Genomic DNA, 26,777 nt, shown 5'->3' on the forward strand with positions numbered 1-26,777 from the left:
AAAACCAGTGAGAGGTGGGAAGCATTGTGTTTAACTCAATACTAGTTTATTTCTTTGTTGGAAGGCCTAATGTCTTGGGTCCTTAAGAATGCTTTTTCTCGTTTCATCAGAGAGGATTTTTGAAGACCATGAAAATGTTGTTGAAGTCTTATCAGACTGGACAAGAGACACAGAAAATAAAGTGCTGTTTTTGGAGAAAGAGGAAAAATATGCTGTGTTTAAAAACCCCCAGGTAAGATAACTTGTATATAGTTAAACCATATAAAGTATGGAAGATTTTATTTTAGGGTCACCTGTATACTAATAAACATGATTCATTATCTCACAATATAGCACAAATGTATTCCTTTCAAAAAACACAAACCCAACTCTTAGGTCACATGTCAACTAATAGGCCCTTGAAGGATTTAGAAAGAAAAGAAGCCAATTTGTTTCTTTGGATTCAGCATATCTGTCTGTTGACTAATCCTCTTCTTCTGTCCTTATTTCCATTTGGCTACATTAATTCACTGTACCTTGATGATGCACTAAGGGTCATTAATGCTTCGTGTTTTAAAGACACTCCTTTTTGCTGTTGCTCATATTTGGTGCCTATTGATGCTGGGATAACTAAAGAGAACACCTAGAAAATGTACGATTTATTGTGATTTAATTCTATAAACAGTCTACATAATAAAAAGCATTGTTCTCCATATTTGAAAAGGCTTCCTTCAAGTCATATGTACAAGGATATCAGAGAACTATAGGTCTTTTCCTATTGGGGCCTCCAGCCAACTATAATTGCATGAGGGTCATTAAGTCTTTTGGGGAAGTCAAAGAATGTTAGACTCGGAGGAGTTCACTGGATACATCCAGACACCTTTATATTTTACAGGTTAAAAAAAAAAAGTCTCGTGGTGCCTGAATGGCTCAGTTGGTTAAGTGACCAACTTTTGCTTTTGGCTTGGGTCATGATCTCAGGGCCCTGGGATCGAGCCCTGCATTGGGCTCCATCCTTAGTGGGGAGTCTGCTCGAGGATTCCCTCTCATCCTCTCCCTTTACCCCTCCTCCTGTGCACTCTCTCTAAAATAAATCAATCTGTTAAAAAAAAAAAAAAAGTGAAGCCCCCTATCACTGGAGGCAGAAATAGAAGGATGCTCTCAGCTTCCTCATGAGAAAATATTCTTTTCCCTGCCCTGTGCTTTTTTTAGAGTCATCTCTAGGTTTTGTGCTGGCACATTGACAACAAAGCAATGAAGTACTATAGTCTTTTTACAAACATTGAATAGTAAAAATATGGTTGACCCTTGAATAACACATTGGGGGCTCAGGGGGACGTTAGGGCCATCAACCACCTGTGCAGTTGAAAATCTATGTATAACTTTTCACTCCCCAGAAACTTAATTACTAATTCCCAACTGTTGACTAGGAAGCCTTACCAATAACATAAACTGATAGTTAGCACATGCTTTGTATGTTATATGTAGTATATAATGTGTTCTCACCATAAAGTAAAGTGGATAAAAGAAAACATTATTAATAAAATCATAAGGAAGAGAAAGTATGTTTATAGGCCTGTACTGTACTTATTGAAAAAAAAAATCTGTGTATAAATGGGCCCTGAGTTGTTCAGAGATCAAGTATACAAAGTTTTCAAACTGTAACTACCTTCAATGGCATGATTTAATGCCTATATCATTTAGGGTACCATCTCAGCTTCTGTAACAAGGAGACTCCCCAAAATCAGTGGCTCAAATCAGCTAGAAGCTTAATTCTTCCTCACATACCAGTCCAGACATAAGGGCCTTGTGCCATCTTCTATCTTCCTTCTATCTCTAGGTCTGAGGCAGATTTCCACCTGGCCATTTTCCAGTCCTTAGGGAGGGAAGAAAGAGCCAGGGAAGTGTACAACCAGACTTCTCACTGGAAAGACCTAAAAATGGCACTTGTACTTCTGCTCCCATCCGATTGACCAGAACTGAGTTACAAGCTGACAAAAGCAATCTCTGTCCAAACAACCATACACATAACTACAACGGGGAGTTACATTCAGAGTCCCCACCAATCTCTGTCCAAACAACCACACACATAACTACAACGGGGAGTTACATTCAGAGTCCCCACCAATCTCTGTCCAAACAACCACACACATAACTACAACGGGGAGTTACATTCAGAGTCCCCACCAATCTCTGTCCAAACAACCATACACATAACTACAACGGGGAGTTACATTCAGAGTCCCCACCTTGTACAGCTCCTCCACAAGGAAGCTTTCATATGGAGTCTATAAAAATGGTGCTCAAAGCTTGATGTACATTAAAAAAAAAAAAAAAAAAATGGTGCTCAAGAGTTGTGTAATGTGGCTCTAGGAGGAGGATGGGTGTCAGTGGATCTGCCGCTTGCCGTGGTGTCCAGTGCATCAGTGCACCAAACCTAACTACATGCTATGAATGTTTACCAAGTGCACATCCCATGTAATGGCCACCCATGTCAAGATGAGTGGTATACCAGTAGACTCACTTCTACCCTTCCCAGCCATTGATCTCCATTACCAAGATAATCACAATTCGGACCTCTCTGGCCTTGATTTTTCCTGCTTTTGAACTTCGTATAAAATGGAATCATTGTTACTCTTTGGTGTTGACCTTCATTCATGTTGTTGCATATGGCAGTCCATAGCTTGTTCTTTTTCTTTGCCATTTAGTATTCCATTGTGTGATTGTACCAGAATAAGCTTATCTGTTGTATATTGATAGACATTTAATTTTTCTTGAGTTTGAGGCTTTAACAAGTAATGCTGTTGAGAGCATTCTCATCCCTGTCTTTTGCCGAACATATGTAGGCTTTTTTCTTGTATATTTACCTACAAGTACAATTGCAGGATCACAGCTTATGCACGTATTTAGACTTAGGATAGAGTTCCGGACAGTTTTCCAAAGTGATTGCATGATTTGCCTTCATTAGTATTGAATGAGAATTCCTGTTATTCCAAATCCTTGCCAGTCCTTGGTGTTGCCATGAAAAAAATAATAAATTTAGTCATTCTGTGTGAATGTATAGAGGTATCTCCTGTGGTTTTAAGTTAAATTTTCTATTGCCAAAGATTTGAGTACCTGAACTATTATCCATATAAATATCCATTTCTGTGAGGTGCCATGATTCTCAGCCTCTCACCGGCTAGGGGCCGGGGGAGGGGACGGTGGGCAGGATGTGGCTCTCACAATGTCTCCGCACCTCTTTATGGTTCTTTTCTCTCTTGGATCTTGGCCCCTTGAGTCCTGGTTGCCTCCATCGCTCACCGAAGCCTTTGCACAGATGTTTTTTAATCCAGCTTTTCTAGCTCTGTTTGTGGAGCTTTGGTCTAACTGCAAGCTACTTTATCACAGGAGGAAGCAGAAATCCTCCTGCTGAATTCTTCTGGATAATAATATGTTCTTAAAAACCATATAAGTAGATTCTTCTAACTGACAACCACAATTAAAGACCATAATGGAAGTGGAAGCGCTTTTGAAGTTGGTGATTTTAAGTATTCCCATTTCCTCAGTGTTTGGTTGGATAATCTGTCTTTTCCGATCAGTGGTCCACGTGAATAGCTACTTCAGCATGCTGACCGGAGGACTCTTTCAACTTGTTCTTGAAGTAGATTGTGACCATTCCTGTGTTGATATCATGACTCCTAAAAGGGAGGCTTTGTAATTTTGAAATACCCACAGTCACTTTGTAAGAGCTGTGTGCTGAGACCCTTTGAACGTTTTTAACAGGAACACTTTTTTAAGTTTACACCTTAAAGGAATAACAAATCCTAGAGAAGAGTATTTCCAGATGAAGTTTCTAATGGAAGCACAATCCAGAGATTCTTTTGTTTAACTGCCTTAGATTTTCTCCTTAAGCAGTGTCTCAAGCAGTTAATTCAAAAATCCAAATACATCTTGTATTTCATTTGGGTTGTTAGTTATTTGTCAACATTTACACGTAGTGGTGAATCCCAGAACAGAGTAGTACATAACTGATACCTGCTTCCGCTCCTGAGTCTGGGCTACGTCTGTGAGCCTCCAGGCTCGATCTTCAGGCCCAGCTGGATTAGGGCACTGTCTAGGAACTATGTCAAGTGTTAGTTAGAAACTGTGCATGAAGAACTAGATTCAGCCAGAAATTATCAAAGGAAAAAGCTAAGACTCTGAACAATTTATTTGTTCTTCTCAAAAGGTTTCAAAATATTGAAAGTCTTTCCTGTATTGACTTATATGATGAAACATTAATGGAATTCACTCCGTTTACTTGGCGATAGCAGATGTTATAGAATATCTGCTTACATGAGTAACCTGCACTATTTATGGAGAATACAAAAATGAAGATTATCTTTGCTCTTACAGCTTTAACATGAGGGCAGTGTAGGACGTAGACAGTGGACTAATGCCATGTCAAGATTAAGTCCCAGTACACGAAATGCTCCCGACAGTACAGAAGAGCCTTAGTGAAGGTGTATGCTGAGAAGTTTAGTTTTGTAATTACCCCATTAGTTCATAAAACCCAAGGTCAGAAGAGCGGTGAAAGTAGAAACTGGGCAGTCACAAGGCAAAATATCCTCCACACAGATGCAGAGAGTGCAGCTCAAGGCAAACCACAGATCATGCTTGCTGACAGTTACTGACTACAGAGCAATCTTGCCCTGATTTAGGATGAGTGAAGGGAAAAAACCAGCATTGTGTTTATGACAAAACAGAACCTGACCGGAAATAGCACCTTCTAGACAATATATCAATACAATTAATCAACTGCAGGATTCAGAAGAAAATTGTAGAAAATTATCTTCAGTAGAAGGCGGTCAGATGTGGTCCAAATAAGCCAGTGGAAAAGGCAACTAAGTAAGAGTAAAAGAAAAGAGAATGGGAGGGAAAAGAAAGGAAATGGGAAATTAGGATCAGGTCTGGAAAACTCAGCTGGGGCAGAGGACCAGCTGCTGTGGAGCACAGGGAGGGCGGGGACGTTTCCTCGGAGAAACTAATGTGCAAGCATTCACCCAGTAAGCCTGTGGGGGTTAGCCAGGGGAAGAGTAGAGAGGAAGCAAGCACTCTAAGCAGTGGGTGTCCGCAAAGTCCAAAAGGAAAAAGGGACGTGCATCTGGGTCATGGGAAATGGTCGTATGGCTGACCATAGAGCGGTGAGCATAGGGACAGGGAGTCACAGTGCGTTCAGATAAACTGGTGAAAAAGAAACTTGTCAAAATAGTATATTGATTAAAATAAAAACAAGTCAGAAACAAATGTTTCCAGTCACCAGTTCATGTAGTTGTAATTGTATGCGATTCATTTAAAGAGCATTTTCAGGCATGTTGGTCAGTTTCCAGCATTCCGTTATTTTTAAGAATCCAATCACAACCATCAATGCCTACTTTGCCTATTTTTCTTTTATATTAGACTGCATTTCCCTGCCACTGTGCAATCCAACTTTGCTATCATGACTGAAGCTGTTGAATAGAATGTGCTCTACTCGTTGTTGGCATACAAAGCTGAGCTTTAGGCTTTGTTCTTGCAGAAAAATGATTCATGGAAGTAGAGATGATGAGCAAAATGCCGTCTGCAGAAGGTTATGATATGAGAGAAGGTTCTGCAACTGCTGATAATAGTCAAGGGTACTGTTCGTTGTAGTCAGGCTTGGGGGTATTGTGCTGATTCCTGCCATCTCAGGGCCTGTCAGAGCTGATGGAGGCCTGACCCCTGTGGGCACCCACTATTCCTGGACGAGGTCCTTTTCTACCTGGCTGGGAGTAGTGCAGTAGCCAGTAGCCTCAAGCCGTTGGTTTATATGCACTTCACTAGTCAATACCTCATGCACTTCACTCATCAATACCTCACCCCAACTCAAAACTTGAGGAATAGATGCCAAACAAGCAAAACTGGCCAAGAATGAAATTGAGAGGGGCACGTGGGTGGCTCAGTGTGTTAAAGCCTCTGCCTTTGGCTCGGGTCATGATCTCAGGGTCCTGGGATCGAGCCCCGCATCAGGCTCTCTGCTCATGGAGGAGCCTGCTTCCCTTCCTCTCTCTCTGCCTATCTCTCTGCCTACTTGTGATCTCTGTCTGTCAAATAAATAAATAAACTATTTTTTTAAAAAAAGAATGAAATCGAGATAAAAAGAAGAAACTTGAAAAAGTCTGAAAGATGGCCCCCCAAAGTCTTAGAGATGGATAAAAACTTATACACTACTAAATACTGAGAGTGCATCAGAATCAGTAAGACCTATATGCTCACATCCAGAATTTTTCACCACTAGTTTAAACAGATGCAAATAATGCAATGAACAGCATATTATGGATTTTGCCATCATATTATGGGGCCTAAGTATAGTTTCGTGGCAATTTGATTTCCCACCAGCATCCATGTAAGAAGCACGTGAATAGCTATTTTTTTAATAGACTTTGTTTTTTGGAGCAGTTTTCAGTTCACAATAAAATTGAGACAATTCCTGTGTGCTCTGGACATAGGCATAGCCTCCCCCCAATACAAGCATCCCCCACTGCAGTGGTGTCTTTGTTACAGTCAGTGAACCTATATTGACATGCTATTATCGCCCAACTTCACAGTGTACGTTAGGGTTCACTCTTGGTGGTGGGCAATAAGCTTTTTTATAATATTTGGGAAATTTTACATTGTTCCTTTTTTTCCTCTTGAACTATTCCCATTCTGTTTTCTCCACAAAGATTTATCCTACTGTAATATATTTCTATGCTTGTTAAGTCTCTTACTGATCTCTCTCATACTTCTCTTCAACAAATTGTTTAAAAACTGATATGTAATTTTTTATATCCTGTCATCATAAGACACTTAAGTGCTAAGAAATTACACAGTTGGTTAAAACAACTTAAAAACATTAAAAGCATAAATATTAATATTGGGCTTAAAAAGGAAAAATCCAGGGGAAACATCTCTTATTGAGATAATAGATGAAACATTTTTCCCCTTCTGATTTGTTCCAGGATAAAGGGGTGAATTTTCAGTATCAATTATGTTGCTCTTTTTCATTTCTATAGAAGTTAAGAACTTTTTATATGTATCAGTGTGAGAAACCTTGTTCACATAAAAAGGTGGATGAGAATAGAAGAGGTTTGTGAGAGCAGTGCCACTCCATTTCTTGAACTCCTTCCGAGTTATCTGTCACTGAGGGATCAATGATGGCTCTTTTATTACACCACTGACATGCTCACTAGGTGCCTTCTGTTGTGTAGAAGCAGGGTTAGAAACCACTTGACCTCCTAAAAGATTTGAGTGGTGAGTCTTTCCCTCTCTCAACACCTGTGTCTCAAGTTGTCCCTTTGTTTAGAGCCTTTGAAATTCCCACCTAGGGCAGTAAGATTCTGTGTGGCTGTGAGGTGTGCCTTTCTTATGTGAAGTGGGAAAGGGGCCTTCCATTCTCAGGCAGATCCACATGGAAGTTGAGGATGTGGAAACTGATGCCCGTGTACCCTTCAAGGGGCTTCAGTACACACTCCAAGGGGGACACAGTTGAAGGCCCCTGGCCTTGAATGGTGGCTCAGGATCCCCCACAGTTAACTGTCACCCTACTTCTGAATCTGTCACAACTACTGTAAAATAATGATTTCTGTCCTTTTCATCTTCAACTGTCAGGAGGCTCAAGGAGGGTGGGTGCCATTGAACTTCTTGTCAGCCAGTAAGGACACGTAGCTAGTGATAGCCACTGAAGTGTGTATTGTAATGGGAACAGACCAGGAGACTCTGGGAGCCTCCAGCAGGAGTCAGAGACAGCCTCCCTGAGGAAGCAATGTTTCTGATGTTCACCAAGGGAATTGAAATGAGGGAGAGAGGCAGGAGGGGAGATTCCAAGCCATAGTGCAGGGTTATCAAGGCCCAGAATCAAGGTAGTATGCCACGGTCAAGGAATAGAAAGACCCACAGAGGCTGCTATGGAGAATGCTACGGGGACAGTGGTGTGCAGGGCCAGGCTGATGGGCCCGCCACACTGAGCTGAGCGTTTTCAGCTTCATAAACAAGGCATTTTCTGTTCCAATGTGCCTTCTACAAAACTGCCTCTCCCCAGAAAGCAGTCTCATGGAGTGGCCAAGACTTTGGGTCCTAAAGTCAGACGGCTGGGATTTGAATCCTCACTCTGTTGCTTCAGGGTAAATACCCAGTAGTGCAATTGCAGGGTCATAGGGTAACTCTATTTTTAATTTTTTGAGGAATCTCCACACTGTTTTCCAAAGTGGCTGCACTGGCTTGCATTCCCACCAACAGCGTAAGAGGGTTCCCCTTTCTCCACATCCTCTCCAAAACTTGTTGCTTCCTGTCCTGTTAATTTTGGCCATTCTAACTGGTATAAGGTGGTATCTCGATGTGGTTTTGATTTGAATCTCCCTGGTGGCTAATGATGATGAACATTTTTTCATGTGTCTATTAGCCATTTGCATGTCTTCTTTGGAAAAGTGTCTGTTCATGCTTCTGCCCATTTTTTGACATGATTATTTGTGTTTTGAGTGTTGAATTTGAGGAGTTTTTTATAGATCTTGCATTGCTTTTTAGCTGTGTGCGCTTGAGCAAATCATCTAACTTCACCAAGTCTCTGTTTTCTTGTCTGAAAATGGAGATTATTTGTTCTTAGAAGTGGGTGGTGAGAATTAAAGGCTGTCATCCACACAAAGTGTAGTAACTGTCATTCTTTTAGTTTGCTTCATTATAGAGATTAGTCTGGAGAAGAGAAGCAATGGAGGCACATGGGAGGATGGTAGCAGCTCTCCAGAAGGCATCAACGATGTTCTTGGATCAGGGTGATCACAGTGGAGCCAGGCCAGACTTTGATCTGGGACAGTGGTGCTGTATAATCTCAGAAGTTTTGGGCAGGGACTCAAAGAAGTATGATTAGGAGTCTAACCCCAGGCTACCTGAAGTTGTTCAGGACAAATTGAGTGGGTAAGGGTTTCATCCCTAGGTTCCCCAGGATCCCAGGCATTTGCTCAAGAACTACCAGCAAACATTTCTTGAGGATCTACATTGTAATGGAATTAAGCCAGGGAAGGAGACTGTAGATGAGATACAAGGCCAGTGGCTGTGTGCTGGATGTAATGGGCAGAAGGAGCAGGAGTATCTAGGAACTACTATGAAAATAAAAGAAGCAGCCAGCATTCTTTAGGAAGTGAAGTCCGTGCAGAGGCCAGATGGGTGACATGGGGATATCCTGCTTGGCTGGGTGCCTGGAGGTAGGGGGTCAGTATCCAGTGAACTAGAGCCAGAATGCTGTGGGCTGAGGAAGGGTGGTTAGCCCCATATCCTAAGCACCAAGAACAGAGTTGTCAGAGATGGGGACCTGTTCCAGCCCTGGGCCCAGGGTATAGACTTTACAGGATATAGTCTGATGAGCAGGAAAATCAAGGATAAGGAAGGGAAGATGTCATGTTCTACTCATTAACAACTGTGGCTATTCTATAACTGAGAAAGTTTCCCAAGGCTTCAAATGTCCCAGAAAATTAAGCACTTTCTCAAAGAGAAAGAGTCTGAAGAAATTCTTTTTTATTTCTAATTTGCATTTCAAGTAGGCCTGATGACTAGGAGAAGAGAATAAAAGGATGGGGTGCGAGGCCACATGGAATCCCACAGGGAATGGAGGACAGGCCTCTGTGCAAGCCCATCCCCAGTATTTATTAGGACCTGGGGCAAGACTGGATTGAAGGCTTACATACCACATATCTATATATTTAAAGTTCTAAATCAAATTAATAAGCAGTTAAATGTGTTCTGTCCTCCTACCTTAGGGCCTTCATAATGACCTAAAAGTTTGGACTAGTATTCTTAGATTTCTTTGAGTTCTGTGCAAGGTGGTTTCTTGGAGCTGCTCATTGCCTGCCTCTGGACTTCCTCCCTCCACCCATCCCATCCGTCCTGCACCATGGGACCCTTGCATGCATGATGCGAACCATCCAGCCTAGAAAGTAGGCTCCAAGCAACCCATCACTCCTGTGCGAAGAGCTGCCCCTTGGCCGCCCTCTGGCCTAGGATGCACACTCTAACATCTGCCTTCAGGAAGATGGATGTAGGGCAGAGTCTCAGGGTCATTTGGGCAGGGAATTCCAAGGCCCTGGGTTTGTGGAGTGTGGACTGAAATGTGGGAGGGTCATTGGCTCCAAGTGAGCATATCCTTTTGGCCCCATAGACTTGTCGCCTTGTGAGTAGGGGAGTGGCTGGGTGAGGGTCAGAGCAGGGACCCCCCAAAGAGTGGAGTCAGGACAGGGGCCCCTCTTGCTCAGATGGTACTGCTTCTTTGGGGTAAAGTGGGTTAGTACATCTACTCTCCATTTATTTATTTATTTATTTATTTATTTATTGGAGAGAGAGTGTGTGTGTGCACATGCACAGGAGGAAGGAGTAAAGGGGGAGGGAGAAGCAGACACCCCACTGAGCAGGGATCCCAACACAGGGCTCCATCTCAGGACCCTGAGATCATGATCTGAGCCGAAGGCAGACACTTAACCGACTGAGCCATCTGGGCACCTAGTATCCTAACAAAAGCAACTTTATTTAAAATGCAGCTTAGTTTCTCAGCCTGGTTGTCATTATAAAGTTCCTCTTCCCAGTTGATTGGAAGCACAGGGTCGTCTGCTATTCCTAAATAAGCGTCAACTGTTGAAGCCGAAGTCAGCTGTAACCTGAAGAGTTTCATCTTCCCGGGGTTGTGCTGACACAAAGTCCCACTATGCAAAGACCAGTGATGTTGTCTGAAAACCAAAAAAGAGGTGTCAGAGCCGAGGAGTGTGTCTGGAGGTAGAACTCTCCAGCATTAACATTAGCCATTCTTGCTGGGAGCCTGAACAATCCATTTTTCAAAGAAGGTACTGGCAAATCAGTTAGTATAAGGTGGCTTGCTTGCTGAATTGCTTTTTATTTCTTTTAATAACATATTTTATTTTTCTGCCTTCAGAAATAATGTCAACTTATTGTAAAGAAAAAATGTGACAAGCAGAAGAAATGAAATTTAAATTATCTATAATCCTGTGCTCCAACAATGATCATTGTTGATATTTTAGGCAGAGTTCATTCCATCATTTGTTCTGTTCCATAACTGAAATTTGGCAGTGGTTGTGGTTCGGTAGTGTCTGCCCAAGTGAGGAACAGAGAGAGAAACACAACCTCATTCTGCTCCTCAGGTGCAGAAGCGTGCCAGCCACTGAGGGAGAAAATTACCTCATGGCATCTTTCCGCCATTCCTTTCCAACCTCCCTCTCCCACCAAGGTTCATCTTTGACAATCCAGGACCAGGCCCAGCAGAAGGAAGTCTTACAGTAATCACATTTCTGGTCTCCAGTATGGCTTCCTATTTTAAAGGAAAGTCTACCCTTGGCTTCAGTGCCCTAGATCCCCTCACCAGCCAATGTGGGTGTGTGTATCAGTTAGTGTTCGATGCATAAAAGCAGCCTCCGAATCCCAGGGGCTAACAGCCACAGACATTCCCTCTCTTCTGGGTCTGCAGGTCATCCTTGGCTCCAGAATGTGAGTCAGATCTTGTCTCTTCTGTCCTCAGCCCCGCAGCTCCCAGTGACACATTCTTCTCATGTGAATGGCAAGAATACAGGAGGACGTTTGGAAACACAAGACATGGCCTCTCAAGTCCTTTGCTCAGAATTGATGCCCTGTCCCTTCCATGCACATTCTGTCCATTCCACCCACATTCTTGCTCTGTCAAAGCAAGTCACGTGGCTAAACCCAACACAAGTACAGCAAGGACATGAATACCGCCCATCGTAGAGGAGGCACTGCTCCATCACCTGATGACAGGCCATGGGTGTATTCTGATACAGGCAAGAGGAGAAGAATTGGAAGGGACAGTCTGGTCATTAGCTGTGCTCCATTTGTCCCCAGGCGTAGCCAGACTGTTCACTGGTGGCTTGAAGATAGCCAGTCCTTAACTATCTCCTGGCTTTGAACATGCTTCTCTTCCTGCCTCGAATGTTTTCCTCATTCCTTTTCCCTATCTGAATACGGAACATCTTTCAGGCCAGTTCAAACTTTGACCTCCTCTGCAAAGTCTTCCTTGACCATTTCAGCCTACAGTGGTTTTCTTCCTCGCTGAAAATCTATAGAAATAGCTCATTTTGCATTTATTTGTACTGTGTCTCATGTAGCTCCCCATCTACAGATCATAGCCATCTATTTATACACATCTTCTCAATGAGACAGAAAAAGATTCTCAGGAACCAGGGGTATTTTACATGTAAATGGTGCTCACAGGTATTTATTCATGGGCAGATAACTGCTTGGTTTGTTCTTAATTCCAAGAAGGTGTTATTTTAAAAGTAATGTATTTTTAAACACATTTAAAAAAAGTAATGCTGTTTCTTTCCTTTTCAGCTGCCCCCAAATCTTGCATTTTCAGCTGTGAGAAAAGGGAGCAAGCTGTAACTGAAAGTCTCATTTCCCATTTTAAAGTTCTCTTATTGCCCAGCTCAGATGATCCACCGTCCGCTGTGTAACAGATAATGAGTTCACTCCTGAACTCTGCTCCTTGCCTCAGAACAGCCCAAATGGAGTTGGCTGACCACCCGGCTGATGAAAAGCTCTGACCCAAGGGCAATCAGTCCGTTCTTAGGTCTACGTTCCCCTAACTCCAGCTCGGGTTTACTTTGTGTTTTTTCCATTTTCTTTAAGACAAAAACAGTATAGCAGCATCTCTTGGAGGGGAAAAAACTTGTTCTGAAGCTGAAAAAGTGAGAGGGGGTCTCAGAGAAAAATCTCAGAGGAAGGACACAACTACAGATCCTGACTCTTTGGGATATCCTCATAAAATGAGGCCCTTTGCAGTGTGGAAGTGTTCTTCACTTACCTGTCCCTGCAGAAGGTGACACATGTTCCCCTTTTCCCAGATGATGAGGAAAACCACTTGCTACAGAGTTTACTTGTGTTCTCTGTTCATTCTTCCAACTCACACATAATTCCCATTTCCAGGACTCTTAAGGGAAGAGTGCTTGCAAACAGCACTCTGCCTTCATTCTTATGACTGCTTGTTTTGAGAAAATATACATAACATGGAATTTACCACTGTAATCATTTTTAAGTATAGTTCAGTGACATTAATTGCATCCACACTGTTGTGGATCTGGAGTCTCTCCTATGGTATTTAGAGTATTTTAATGCTGAGGGGGAAAAAACAGGAAAAACTCAAAGTTTTGGCACTGATTGGACTTAATCCTTCTGCTTTCTTATCTGTAAAATAGTAATATGCCTATGTTTTGGGGTTCTTGTAAGTGAGACCTTGGCGCAGATTTCTGGCAGGTGGTATATGTTACCTGTTGTGGTTAGTCATGGTCTTCAACACAAACATGTATAATTAAAATGGTTTCAGAACCCTAGGTGGTAATCACACTGATTCATGATATACTGTCCTTTCAAATAAGTAAAAGTTTAAAAGTCTTTAAAAAGCATATTAAAAGATAATGCAATAAGAATTATCAAAGTAGGGGCACCTGGGTGGCTCAGTGGATTAAAGCCTCTACCTTCGGCTCAGGTCATGATCCCAGGGTCCTGAAATTGAGCCCCACATTGGGCTCTGTGCTCTGCAGAGAGCCTGCTTCCCTTCCTCTCTCTCTCTGCCTGCCTCTCTGCCTACTTGTGGTCTCTGTCTGTCAAAAAAATAAAAATTTTAAAAAATCTTTAAAAAAAAAAAGAATTATCAAAGTAATTATACTTGATTTATTTCCTCTAGTTAAGTTGGCAAATCACCATTTTTTATGCATCCTGTTTCTTGGAAATGTCCTGATTTTGCTTATGTTATTTGCCTCCACTCTGCTTCCTTCCCCTCTGTCCAGTACACTCTGTTTTTAAAAAATATTTATTTATTTACTTCCTTATTAAGTTTCAATTTTAATTCTAGTATAGTTAACATACAGTGTTATATTAATTTCAGGTGTATAATATAGTGATTCAGGAATCCCATACGTTACCCAAGGCCCATCACAACAAGTCCCCTTCTTAATCCCCATCACCTGTTTCACCCATTCCCTCACCCACCTCCCCTCTGGTAACCATCAGCTTGTTCCCTGTAGTTAAAGGTCTGTTTCTTGGTTTGTCTGTCTGTCTGTCTGTCTCTCTCTCTCTCATTTTCGTTTGCTTGTTTCTTAAATTTCACATATAAGTGAAATCATATGGTATTTGTCTTTCTCTGATTTATTTCACTTAGCGTGCTATTATCTAATTCCATCCATGTCATTGCAAATGCATGATTTCATTCTTTTTATGGCTGAATAATATTCCTTTATGTATTATACCACATCTTTATCCATTCATCTATCATTGGGTACTTGGGCTGCTTTTAAAATTGGGTATTGTAAATAATGCTGCAGTACATATAGGGGTACCTGTATCCCTTTGAATTCATGTTTTTGTATTTGGGGGGGAAATACCCAGTAGTGTAATTACTGGATCATAGGTAGTTATATTTTTAACTTTTTGAGGAATCTCCACTCTGTTTTCCATAGTGTTTGCACCAGTTTGCATTCCCACCAACAGTGCAGGAGGGTTCCCCTTTCTCCACATCCTCGCCAACACCTGTTATTTCTTATATTATTCATTTTAGCCATTCTGACATGTGTGAGGTGACAGCCCATTGTAGTTTTAATTTGTCTTTTTCTGATGATTAGTGATACTGAGCATTTTTTCATGTGTCTGTTGGCCATCTACAGTACACTCTGTTCTTAAAATTCAGTGTCAGTAAAAATCATGCAGGAAGCATGTTGGAATGCAGATTTCCAGGCCCCATCCCAGAAGTTCCAGTTCAGTCGGTGGGGGTCCCAGGAACATGCATTTTGCTGAGCATCAGCCTAGCCTGGGGAATCACATGTGGAGAAACATCCTTGTGATATAAATAAATATTTGTGTCTAAATTCAGGAGGGGCCTGGGCGCCTGGGTGGCTCAGTGGGTTAAGCCTCTGCCTTCAGCTCAGGTCATGATGCCACTGTCCTGGGATTGAGCCCCGCATCGCATCGGGCTCTCTGCTCAGTGGGAAGCCTGCTTCCCCCTCTCTCTGCTTGCCTCTCTGCCTACTTGTGATCTCTCTCTGTCAAATAAATAAATAAAATATTTTTTTAAAAAAATAGATTCAGGAGGGTCCTTATTTTAGTTACTGTGCTCCAGAGGTGTATGTTCTAGTTTTAATACATTTTTTCATGCGTTATAAAACTCTACATTTTCACTTAAAAATCTTCAGTGTTTTAATTATGACAGTGGTCACTCATAATAATCAGTTTGTATGTTGATACCTCAGTTATAGTGGTTATGTGAAGACTAACCCTTGGATACTCATGATTTTCTGGAAACGTATTCATTTTAACATTTAGTTTCAGCCATCTTATTGATACTCAGTATTAACAAAATATGATACATAGATTAATAACAAACTCCACTCAGAAACGAGGCACCCATTCATTAATGCTTTTAAACCATGGTCTTCCCATCTTTGTAAGGCTAGTTTTCTTTCCAGAAATGCCCTTTCTTCTTCCATCTGTCCCCAGAAGGTGCCAAGCAGCAAACTCCATGCTGTGATTGACCCAAATGGCTTTTAAAAATTAAAAGTCATCACCGGCATTTATAAAACTCCAAATTTCAGGGACACTTGGGTGGCTCAGTCGATTAAGTGTCCCTTTGGCTCAGGTCATGATCCCAGAGTCCTGGAATCGAATCCTGCATCAGGCTCCTTGCTCAGTAGGGAGCCTACTTCTCTGTCTGCCTGCCATGCTTTCCTCCCCTTCATACACACACACACACACACACACACACACATGCACACACTCACATAAATAAATCTTTAAAATGGATAAATAAATAAAACTCCAGATTTCAGTCTTCTCTTAATAAGCCAGAATATCTAGTTCACAGGGCCTTGGGATGTCACATGACACCCACGAGCCAGAGAAGTCTGCCTCTTACACTTGGGGCACAGGTTCCCCCTGCTAACCAGACCCAACCTCTTCCATGATATTAGGGTCTCCCAGCCTCCAGCATTGGGCACATGTCATAGACAATGGAATTTAACAACTAAATGGTGTCATATCCTTTGCTAGTGTTTTCAGTCTTACGTTTGTTTCCTCATTGACCATGCACAGTAGCAAGATGAGAAGTATTCACATCAGCCTCATTGATGCCATAGTCAGCACAGCATACGGTATGCGTCACCCCAGCTCCTACTGACCATTTACACATACCCTATGCTGTGGTTCCCACTTCATTTCCTGTAGGTGTGTGTTCTCCCTCCAGCAGGACCATGAGTTCCCTACAGTGGCTAGCATGGCAATGAACACTTTCTGATCTGCTCTTTTAATATTTTATTTAGAATTTTTACCTGGATAACAAAGGAAAAAAAGAAGGAAAGGAAACAAATGAGAAAATGAATGCTAAGAACAAGGAATCCTTACTTGAGGTACGTTTAATTTTGCTGAGTGGAAGAAAAGAGAAGGATATTAACTGTATCTATTTTTAAATTATTTGCTTCTTGGAACAATGGGAGACTCTGAGACACACTGAAATTTTAACTTGGGGTTTTAAAATCAGATTATTACTAAATTATAGCTATTTAGATAATTAAACTGGTTCTTTGAATCAGTTGTTTAAAAGTATGGCTTCAGACTATATTTTACTTTCATGAAGTTGGGTTTGTAATTCTTGACTAAAACACTTATGAATCCACAAAAAACTCATCTCTGAACATCCCATGTTTTTTTTTTAATTTCAGTGCTCCATTGAAGTTAGGTGTAAGGGGTTTCTAAACCTTCTTTACAATTCTATGATGCTCTTCCAGTAGCCAGGTGTGGTAGGAAGTATAAACTTTGGAGTTGGGAGACCTGACACAGCAAGGTCTGGGTCTGCCATCGAGGTTCATGTGTTATTGGGCAAGTCCCAGATCCTCAGTCTCCTGGATCATACTGAATTATTACAGCTGTCCTTGGAGTAGCGGAAACACAGTATCCATTACTGTGCACATGTTTGTGATTATCACTCTAGGCCCATGTTTCAGAAGTTCATCTGATGTTTTTTTCTGAAACTCCTAGTGAGTTTTCACATACGAGCCATGCTAAAACTCAGGGATCTGTTCCCAGCACACAATGCAGAGGAGTGCAGAGATCGCAGGTCACAGACGGGCATGCTGGAGCCCTGGACAGGCTTTCTTCACCTTCAACAGTGTGTTGACCTTTTCTTGAGTTCATAGATTTGAGGCTTCTTCTGAAAACTCAGAAGACCTGGTGACACCTGGGCCGCTTTCACAGCCGGAGCCAGCTCGCTGACATTGATGAGCACCCCCTTCCCTTCACCAAGGTCTAGCTGGGCTCCCACACAGGTTTCTGTCCCCACCAAGTTCTCCAAGCCCTGTACCAGATGGAGTGAGCACAAGAACCTTCTGCCATCCCCAAGCTCCTGAAAACATATTACAAATTCTGCTTTGTGGGGCCAAGAGCACAGTGGGTGTTTCCCGAGGAGGCCCAGCAGTGGGGGTGAGGATGTTCTCTGCATTTACCAGGCTCCAGGTTGAGCTGAGGAAGAGAAAGCTCCAGGGGTGCCTAGCAGCAAGGAGACTCAGGTCCTGAGTATACCTAGCAGTGATGGGGACTGACAGACATGAACGGGGAGGGTGAAGTTTCCTGACAGCCATTTGTTTATCATCAGTGCTTGTCCATCAGCTGTAAATCAGGGACAGCTTATGTCTTGATTTATACAATCGCCTCAATAGTTTTTGATATAAGAATTCAGCAGTGTATTAAAAGCTGAATGTGAGATAAAATACAAAACACATTACACCATGACTAATCAGCATTATCCTGCTTTCTAATTTGGATCAAAAATCTGAATGAAGAGATTATTGACAGGGCAACTAATGCTAGCTAAATTGGGGGGAAACAGAAACAAAAATGTATCCCAGCTCCACTACATATAAATTTACTTGCAGGGCACAAAATTAAAAGTTACCCTACATTTATGAGATGGAATGAAAGGAGGTTGAAAGTTATAAAAAAAGAAAGCCCAAAATAAATTTGAGTATTTGAACTGGAAGATAGGATGATATATAATTTTAGTGTACTGCTTTTTAAAAGAAATTTACTAAGAATTATATAATTGTATGCAAGTTTTGACAATTAAAAATCTATACCTAGAAAATGTACTCTGTCCCTTTCCTTTTCTGATACTGTAGCATTAATTGCTTTCTTTATTCTTCAGTAAGAAAACCATCACAAGAGTAAATTAACTTACCCATATTTAGGTATAGGATTATATATTCTAATTTTTCTATTTCCTAGCAGTAAAATTTTTTTTTTACTTACAGGAAAAGGAAGAATTCCTCTATTTACCAACTTATAATACAAAATAATATACAATATAATATAATTACAGAAATAGCCTTTATGTAATTCTTACCTTTACAGTAAACCAAGATTGTGCTCACAACCTTTCTTATGAATCTGGGCTATTATGACTTAGATTTTATAAGTAGAGGAACTGAGATTGAATGACTTGCCCACATTCACAAAGCTAAGTGGTGAAGAAGTCTTGAGTCTAACTCAAGAGCTGAGAGTCCACCACCATGGTGTCCCTCCTCTTTTCCCAACTAGTATGCAAGGCAAGTGTATGCGTTCAGAGTTATAAACAAATGACTTCTAGCCTAAAGCCTAGTTTGCCTTAGTTTGTTTAAATGTGAACAAAAATGTGGTTTTTGTTTCTTTCGTGTGTTCTCTATAATTGGAATTTTGATTTCAGGAAAGCTTCTGTGGATCATCCATCATTGTGCCCGAACTTGAAGGAGCTCTTTACTTGAAAGAAGATGGAAAGAAATCCTGGAAAAGACGCTATTTTCTTTTACGGGCTTCTGGAATTTATTATGTACCCAAAGGAAAGACTAAGGTCAGAAGGAAAAATAAATCTCTCCATCAAAAAATCATTTTATGGAAATGAAACTAAAGAAATCCTCAGGTGGCAATTTAAATGCACTAGAAATTCATGTTGTTACAATGTTTATACAAACACATACCCTATTCAGACAGAACCGCAGAAGTCCTTTAGAGTTTTTCCATAGCTTTCTCCTGAAGGTGAAAATTTTGTATATTTTAAAGTCAGATTTCAAAAATTATGGCAGAAGCACTTTCCTACAGATTCATTTGTTACTTTACATATCTATTTCTGAAGATTTTTTTCCCCCTGTATTTACTCTCTTGTTCTATGGTCATTATAGTAAACTTCCTTTATCTGGAATCCTAGAGGGATAAGTGTTGGGAGATCTACATTAAGACTGTAGCCCTTCTACTCTGAAATTTAAATTCTTCTCTGAGGTGTACTAGATTCATTCACCTGCGTATTTTGGAGGAGGATTTTAGGTGCCATTAAACTACTTGGTGATTTAGGATTATTGCCTCAGACCTACAAGCATATCATAAATTCTTCATCTTTGAAATGAAGTTTGACTCTCATTCTGACCGTTAGCTTTTCCTAAAACCTTTTTTTAGAGGCTTGGAGCATTTCCACCTTTTGCTTGAAAAGCTTTAGGATACCTCTCTCGTTTATGTCTGGGGTACGCTGAAGCATTTTGCCTTCACTGCCAAATCCAGGGCACCACCAAATGGCATATGTACAAATTGCAGGTTTCTTCTAATAAGGCTTGACCCACATTCCCAAGCAGGTGAAGTCCCAGGAAATATCCAGGTCTGCTCCTCTAGTTAGAAGACTCTCTGACCTCTGTCGGAAGGCAGGAGAGGCATTATGGGTAGGGCTTGGTTTAGGGCAGCGACTGCTCCTACTTAGTGTCAATCTTAGAGAACTAGTACTTTCCCATTTGTGCCATCTTCAGTCCAGTCCCACACTGCGGACGCAAGAACTGACCCACAGATAATTTTATTTTAGAAGTGTTTGGTGTGGGTGGGGGGGAGTATTTGGCATGGACATGTAAATGAGATGTATAAATAAACCTATCACAACACACTTAGTGATAAAATTAGAAGTGTTTACACTGGCTTTGAACCAGAGTACTTTGTATCACTGCTACCATTAACCTTGGAATGGAGAAACAAGCCAGGAGTCAAGAAAAATAAGAAGTAGAATTTTTGGAAAGAAGGGGCAAAACTCTCTTTAGTCACGCTTGACATGATTGTCTACCAGACAATATAAAACACTCAACTGAAAAACTATTAGGACCAAATAAATTTACCAAATGAGAAATTCTTTTCTCTTGTATTAACAATATGCAAATTAAAATATAATGCAAAATATTTTATGCATAGTGAGAACAAAAAATACAAAATACTTAACAATAAACTTAACAGGAAATGTTCAAGACCTATGTGGCATAAAATATAAAATTTAATTAAAAAGAAGTGAAATAGAACTGAAATAAATAGAAATGTACTATGTTGGTGGATGAAAAGATATTCTCTCCCAAACTTTCTGTATATTAAATCCTAAGAAAAAAAAATTTTTTTAAGATTTTTTTAAAGATTTTATTTATTTGTCAGAGAGGAAGACACAGAGCAGGCACAAGCACGGTGAGAGGCAGGCAGAGGCTCCCCGGTGAACAAGGAGCCTGATGCGGGACTCGATCCCAGGACCCCAAGGTCATGACCTGGGCCAAAGACAGCCACTTAACCAACTGAGCCACCTGGGCGTCCCCCAAGAAAAATTTCAATAGGATTGTTCTGACTTGAATTTCACAGACTGATTTTAAAATTTATCAGAGGGGTACCTGAGTGGCTCAGTTGGTTAAGTGTCCAACTCTTGATCTCGGCTCAGGTCTTGATCTCAGGTTTGTGAGTTCAAGCCCCACTTTGAAAAAAAAAATTTAAATTAATCAGGAAGAGATACTGTTACCCCCCCAAAAAGGTTGTGAAGAACATTGAGGTAGAACTCCTCCTCCCAGATGCCAAAACATTAGATAAAAACAGTACAAGCAGAGAAAACAGATCAACACAGAGATCTAGTAAATTAGGGAAATTAAAGTGAGCATTTTATACTAGTGGGGAAAGAATATGGTATTTAATAAATAGCATTGAAATAATCATATATCCATTTGGAGAAAATAGTTTCTTACCTAGTTCAAAATTAAATCATAGATTGATTAAATATATTTAGAAAAAAATATAAAATCTTCTTTATATTTTGTTTTAAATTTTCTGAGAAAATACGGGTTAATATTCTCATAATTTGGGGATGGGGAAACCTTCAGCAAGACTAAAAACTCAAAATTTTAAAGGAAAAACTTGACAAATTTGTGTTAAAGTGTTTTTTAATTATTTTTTTAATTTAAATTCAATGTAATTAACATCTGGTATTATTAGTTTCAGAAGTAATTTAGTGATTCATCAGTTTCATATAACACCAGTGCTCATTGCATCAAGTGCCCTCCTTAATGCCATCACCCAGTTACCCCAACCCCCCACCCAAGTGTTTTTTAATTCTTTAATGCTAAAGATACCAAACAGGAAGTTAAAGACTAGCTCTGGAGTTAGAGAGTACATGTAGTATCTATATACAAATATGAATATCCATAAAATATCAAGACCTCAAGAAATCAACAAGGAAAAAATGCCCATAGAAAAATAACAAAGCTTATTAAGTGAAAATTTACAGGAATAAAATATCAATAACCTGTGAACAACTAAAAAGTTGCTCTGTCTTACCATTTGTATATCAGGGAAATGTAAAATGAAAGGTGAAATATTTCTTCCTATGAGATTGCTAAAATGAACAACGTTGATAATATCCAGATTTCAGCAGGAATAAGAAAAATGGGCACTGTCATGCTCACAAGGTTGGAATATAAACTGGTACAGCCAAATTGGGGGACAATTTAGCAAGATCTATTCAAATATAAGGGGAGTACCCTTTCAGATGGCAGCTCTGCATTTTGCATTCTGCCCCACGGAAATATTTGCTCATATGACCGTGTGTTTTGCAAAAGCAAAATACTGCAATAATCTGCTGTCATCTGTGGTAAGAATGGTTAAATAAATCATTACGCCATGGAGTGGAGTGCTGTGCACTCCTTCCGTGTTCGGACATAGAAAGACCCCAAGACACTATGTTAAGCAAATAATAAGTTAATGAGCAGTATTTATAGTAAAATCTCATCCTTCTTAGTTTTAAAATTGTATATGTATATGTATGTATGTGGGTATTTGTACACATACATATGCATATAAATGTTCACCCAGAAACGTCTGGAAAAATACATCCAATACATAATATATGTAATTTATTTAATTATATATGTGCAATACATTGTTCTTAAAATTATGATGAATAGGTTTTCTTCAATTTAAAAGAAAACAAGACTTTGAAAATCCAGAATACCTTATGAGAAAAAAGACTGTACAACCATCTTTGAAGGAGGAATTGTGCACTGAGGTGTCGCAATTCTGCCCTCTACCCTAACCTGGTAAAGAATTACAGAATGTGGAGGTAAAAAAAAGGAGTAATGGGGCGAATTTGTAATTGAAGTGTAACCGAATATGTAGATTAGAGGTTGCAGTCCTCACAACGCACATTATACATGGAGGAGAGGTTTCTGTCTCCATGGCAACACTGCCAGCACCGAAGAGAAAGCATGAAAGGAATCTTTTTTTCTCAGGCAGAAGTGCATGAAGAGTGTGCTAATTTACTGAACATCAGTTTTACCTCTTATTGTTCATCCTGAGCAGGACTTTTTCTTTTTTAATGCTCAATCATGAAATCCAACACTGACTTGGAATGACAAAAGCCAGAATGAAATTCCTGATGAGTGGTCAGTCCCCTTGTCCCGACTGCATCAGTAACTGGCATGTCAAGGTCAGCCTGTCAGCTTTGGCCCCCAGAGACCTGGTACAGGTGCTACAAGAGCAGCAGTACAATACTCCTCTCCATTTCCGGGTCTGTGGCACCCCGTGTTGTCTTGGGTGTGCTCTTTTACCTCTAAAAATGTCGGCTTGACTTTTAGCACAAAGATACAGGATAGATACTTAAATAAGTTACCTACAATTCAACATTTTTCTGCTAATGTGTAATCCTTAGTTGTACCATCAAGGACAACCTTAAAAAATTATTAGCTGCCAACTCTGTTAAAACTAGTTTTTTCGTTCTCTTTCAGACATCTCGAGATCTGGCTTGTTTTATACAGTTCGAAAATGTCAACATTTACTATGGGATTCAGTGTAAAATGAGATATAAAGCACCCACTGACTACTGCTTTGTTTTAAAGGTATGTCGTAAGAAGTCCTTGATTTAGATGTGTGAGCAATTCGAGTTAGTATTTCCTTTTAAGGGAAAAAATGTTAACTGTCATATAATCAACCACAACTGTATCCTAATAATTTTTTCATTTTAAACCAAAATAGGAAAAGTGGAAACATTTCTGCCCTCAGTTCCTGTTTCTGAGTCTAAAACTTTATAATGAATCTGTCCAGGCTTCTTCGTCACTTATAAAAATGCAAGCTCTCCATATTGAACAGATCTGATACAGTTTTTCAGTTTCTTTATCAGATCATTATTATGTCGTAAGAAGTTTTTAGAAATTAGGAACGTTACAAGATGTACTAGAAAAATACAGAAAATACAAAAATTAGGAAAAAAATAACCTTTGTCTAAAATAGCATTACTGGGTCTTGAACCTTCTTAAGGTGTATGTTAACAAAAGGCAATTATCTGGTGTTTGGTAAGGTTGACATTAGCACCATATTTTGGAAGGTTGGACAGAAGTAACTGTTTTCTGCCAAATTAACAACTAACTCCTAGAAATGGATTCGGGGAATTTATGTAGCTGTTCTGACCATACCATCCCCTCAAACATCATAAATTCTTCTCAACCCCTCAATCACATCTCACACCAAAGAGTGCGGGTTATAGATATGGCCCAAAGCTGTGTGCAGAATTTCTCCTGAGAGTCAGCTTCCTCGTTTTCCATCTGGGATGGAAGTCTGTGGAACAGGTCACGAATAAGATCAGGTTCCTGGTGAGAATCTTTTGTAGGTTGGTCACCCATCCCCTACAAAGGAAGAACCCCATTCACAATGTTGCTAGAAATGTATGCTGCCAGACTCCATGTGGGTGCCCATGTCCTCCTTGAGAAAGTGGTTCAAAGTCTATACTATAGGTTTCCATCATTTTCATAAGTGGAGGACAACACTTAACATTTAACGTGTAGAACAAACATTCTTGGTAAAGGAGCACGTCACTAGAGATGACCTTGTACCCACTGTCATTTCAGAAGTGCCCCACTAGTGTGGTATTGTCATGCATCTGTTACTCTAGGAGCTGGTTGTCTCCTAGACCCAAACATTCCCAGAACCCTGACAGTGCAGGCAGCCTGGGCATTCATTCACTCATTTGTTCATTCATTCATTCATTTACTCAATATTCACTGAATGCCAGCTTCCTACTAGGTACTGTCCCAGGCGCTAGGAATACAGAAGTGAAGCAAACTTATAATAATCCCTGTTCTCGTGGAGTTTATATTCAGTGTGAGGGAAATGGCAATTTTATAAAAGTGATATCAGGTAATGCTAAGGCTTTGGATAAATATGAAGCAGGGTAGGGGACAGAGTGTGCCAGGACCAGGGCTCCTTTAAATGAGTTGGTGAGGGAAAGGGTCTGTGAGGGAATGATATTTAACAAAAGATGTCAGTAGAGTGAAGGGGGGAGAATTACCCAGGGAGGAGCATTCCAGAAACAAGAACAGCAAGTGCAAAGGCCCTGAGATGGGGCCCATTTAGGTCAGAAGGAAGAGAGGTGAGGAGAATGTGCTGCCTACTTCAGATTCCCACATCTCCTCTTCTGTTCCTGGCACAGATGGGGTGGTGAGAATAAGGACAAGCACACAGCACCTATAGTACAGTGTTTTAAGCACTTCACATACATTAACACAATTAATCTTCTCACCAGCATTTTGAGGTAAGAGCCATAATTCTCCCTAAAATATAGATATGGAGCCTGAGCATAGAGACTCCCGAACAGTGAATGGCTGAATCAGGATAAGAAGCCAGGTGGTGGGGGCACCTGGGTTAAGCATCCAGCTCTTGAATTCTGCTCAGTTCTTGATCTCAGGGTCATGAATTTAAGCCCTGCATTGGGCTCCTTAAAAAAGCAAGCAAGCAGGCAACCAGGTGGTGGCTCAGAGGCCAGTCTCTGAGACTGCTGTTTGCTTGCATGCAAAATCTCTGCCTCGTCCCACCCCTGCCACCAGCTGGCCTGAACCGTGTCTTCATTGTGTTCCTGGCTAACCCCAGAGCCCTTACTTGGAATTCTGAGACCCTGAGAAGTTACCAGACTAGAGGCCCTCATTTCCACGTGTGCTTTCCAATGCCCACATCTCTGAAGCAGGGAGAAGGCTTTATGTTTTGTTTTGTTTTAAAGATTTTATTTATTTATTTATTTATTTGGCAGAGAGCTAGAGAAAGAGCCCAAGCAGACAGAAGAGCAGGGAGAGGGAGAAGGAGAAGCAGGCTCCCCACTGAGCAGGGAGCCAACATGGGGCTCGATCCCAGGACCCTGGAATCACGACCTGACCCAAAGGCAGACGCTTCACCGACTGAGCCACTCAGGTGCCCAAGGGAGAAGGTTTTGAGAGAGGTTCTGAAGTGCTGACCAGTAACTGGACAACTCAGACTCATGGTAGAAATATAAGTTCTAAGACTCTAAACCCACTGACTCAAAACACTTAAGGATGGGGCCCAGGCATTTTTGCTTTCCCTGAGCACAGCCAAGTTTTACACTCAAGAGTATTAGAATGTGTCTTACCTCTAAACATCCAGTTAGGACTTAGCTGGCAGGGGAGTATACTTCAGGGTGGACAAATTGAATGACAACTGTCAGGAGGGAGCAAAGGCCCTGACCCCAGGGCTGGGGCCCAGAGAGTGGAGCGGGGATGTCTGGTGAGCAAAAGAGAAGATCCCAGACCTAGAGTTTCCCAAGATGAGGTTTCAACACAGTGAGTGGGACAGGAACTCAATTTCTCATGCCAGCTCGCAAGTTTGGAAGTAGCTCCTGGAATCATGATTTGAATGATCTGACTGGGTTGCGGGTAACTCTGGGCGGCACCAAGAATTGCCATGCTGAGGCCCAGGGCATTGGGCTAGAATACCTAAAACCCGCATATCCCAGGCGTAAGCCTTCAGGAGAGGGTTGGGGGCCTCCCTGAAGTGGGGTGTAGGGGTGGTACAGGGCTTCGAGATAGAGGAAAAGGCAGACCTGATGGATACAGAAGTGGCCAGGAGTCAGGAGCAATCCTCATGGAACATTTCCCTTTCCCTCGGAATGGGGTCAGTTTTGTTCTCAAACCAGTTTTACGAGCAGTCACCTGCTCTAAGAGAGTGCTCTTAAGCATGCTTCTCAGTACCTTCCCCAAATACCGGGAATTGTTGTTAATTTGCTGAGTAAAAGGGTCTGTCACAGTGTGGAGAACTTAATCTGTTTATGAACATTTGGTCACTTAATTCCCTTTCTGTCCAAATGGGAAAAAAAAGTCTCTTTATATTAACATATTTCATTAGGGTGAACAGATGTACAGAATTCAAAGAATACATACGTAATTTACAAAAGGAAATCGGGATATGGAGAAGCAGGTTAAGAGTTGTATGATTCCATAGCCATGCACTGATTGAGAAATCCAGTCCAAAAGTGTCTTATAGTATGAGCTCACTGATTATGGCAGTCGTTGGGGGTGCTGTCAGGAAGATGGGAGTCACCTGGCCCATTATCGACACACTTCGCACCCACTGCCCCCTTCTACAAAGTGGAGATGACTGTACCCAGCCCTTCTTGTGTGGATTAAATAATGTATGTTCAAAACACCCTG

At 41.0% G+C, this 26,777-nt stretch overlaps 1 protein-coding gene across 1 annotated transcript in view; it reads left to right on the forward strand.

Annotated features, from left to right (window-relative positions):
* The window catches only part of APBB1IP (amyloid beta precursor protein binding family B member 1 interacting protein), a 108,882-nt gene that overhangs the window by 62,616 nt on the left and 19,489 nt on the right, over window positions 1-26,777 (forward strand). The window contains exons 7-10 of the mRNA XM_080812134.1: window positions 111-232; window positions 16,311-16,397; window positions 18,725-18,868; window positions 23,076-23,186. Coding sequence (XP_080668260.1) covers window positions 111-232; window positions 16,311-16,397; window positions 18,725-18,868; window positions 23,076-23,186 — 464 coding nt within the window. The remainder of the gene's footprint in view (window positions 1-110; window positions 233-16,310; window positions 16,398-18,724; window positions 18,869-23,075; window positions 23,187-26,777) is intronic.

Source organism: Martes martes (genome assembly GCF_963455335.1).
Source record: "Martes martes genome assembly, chromosome: 8".
Classification (NCBI taxonomy): Eukaryota; Metazoa; Chordata; class Mammalia; order Carnivora; family Mustelidae; genus Martes; species Martes martes.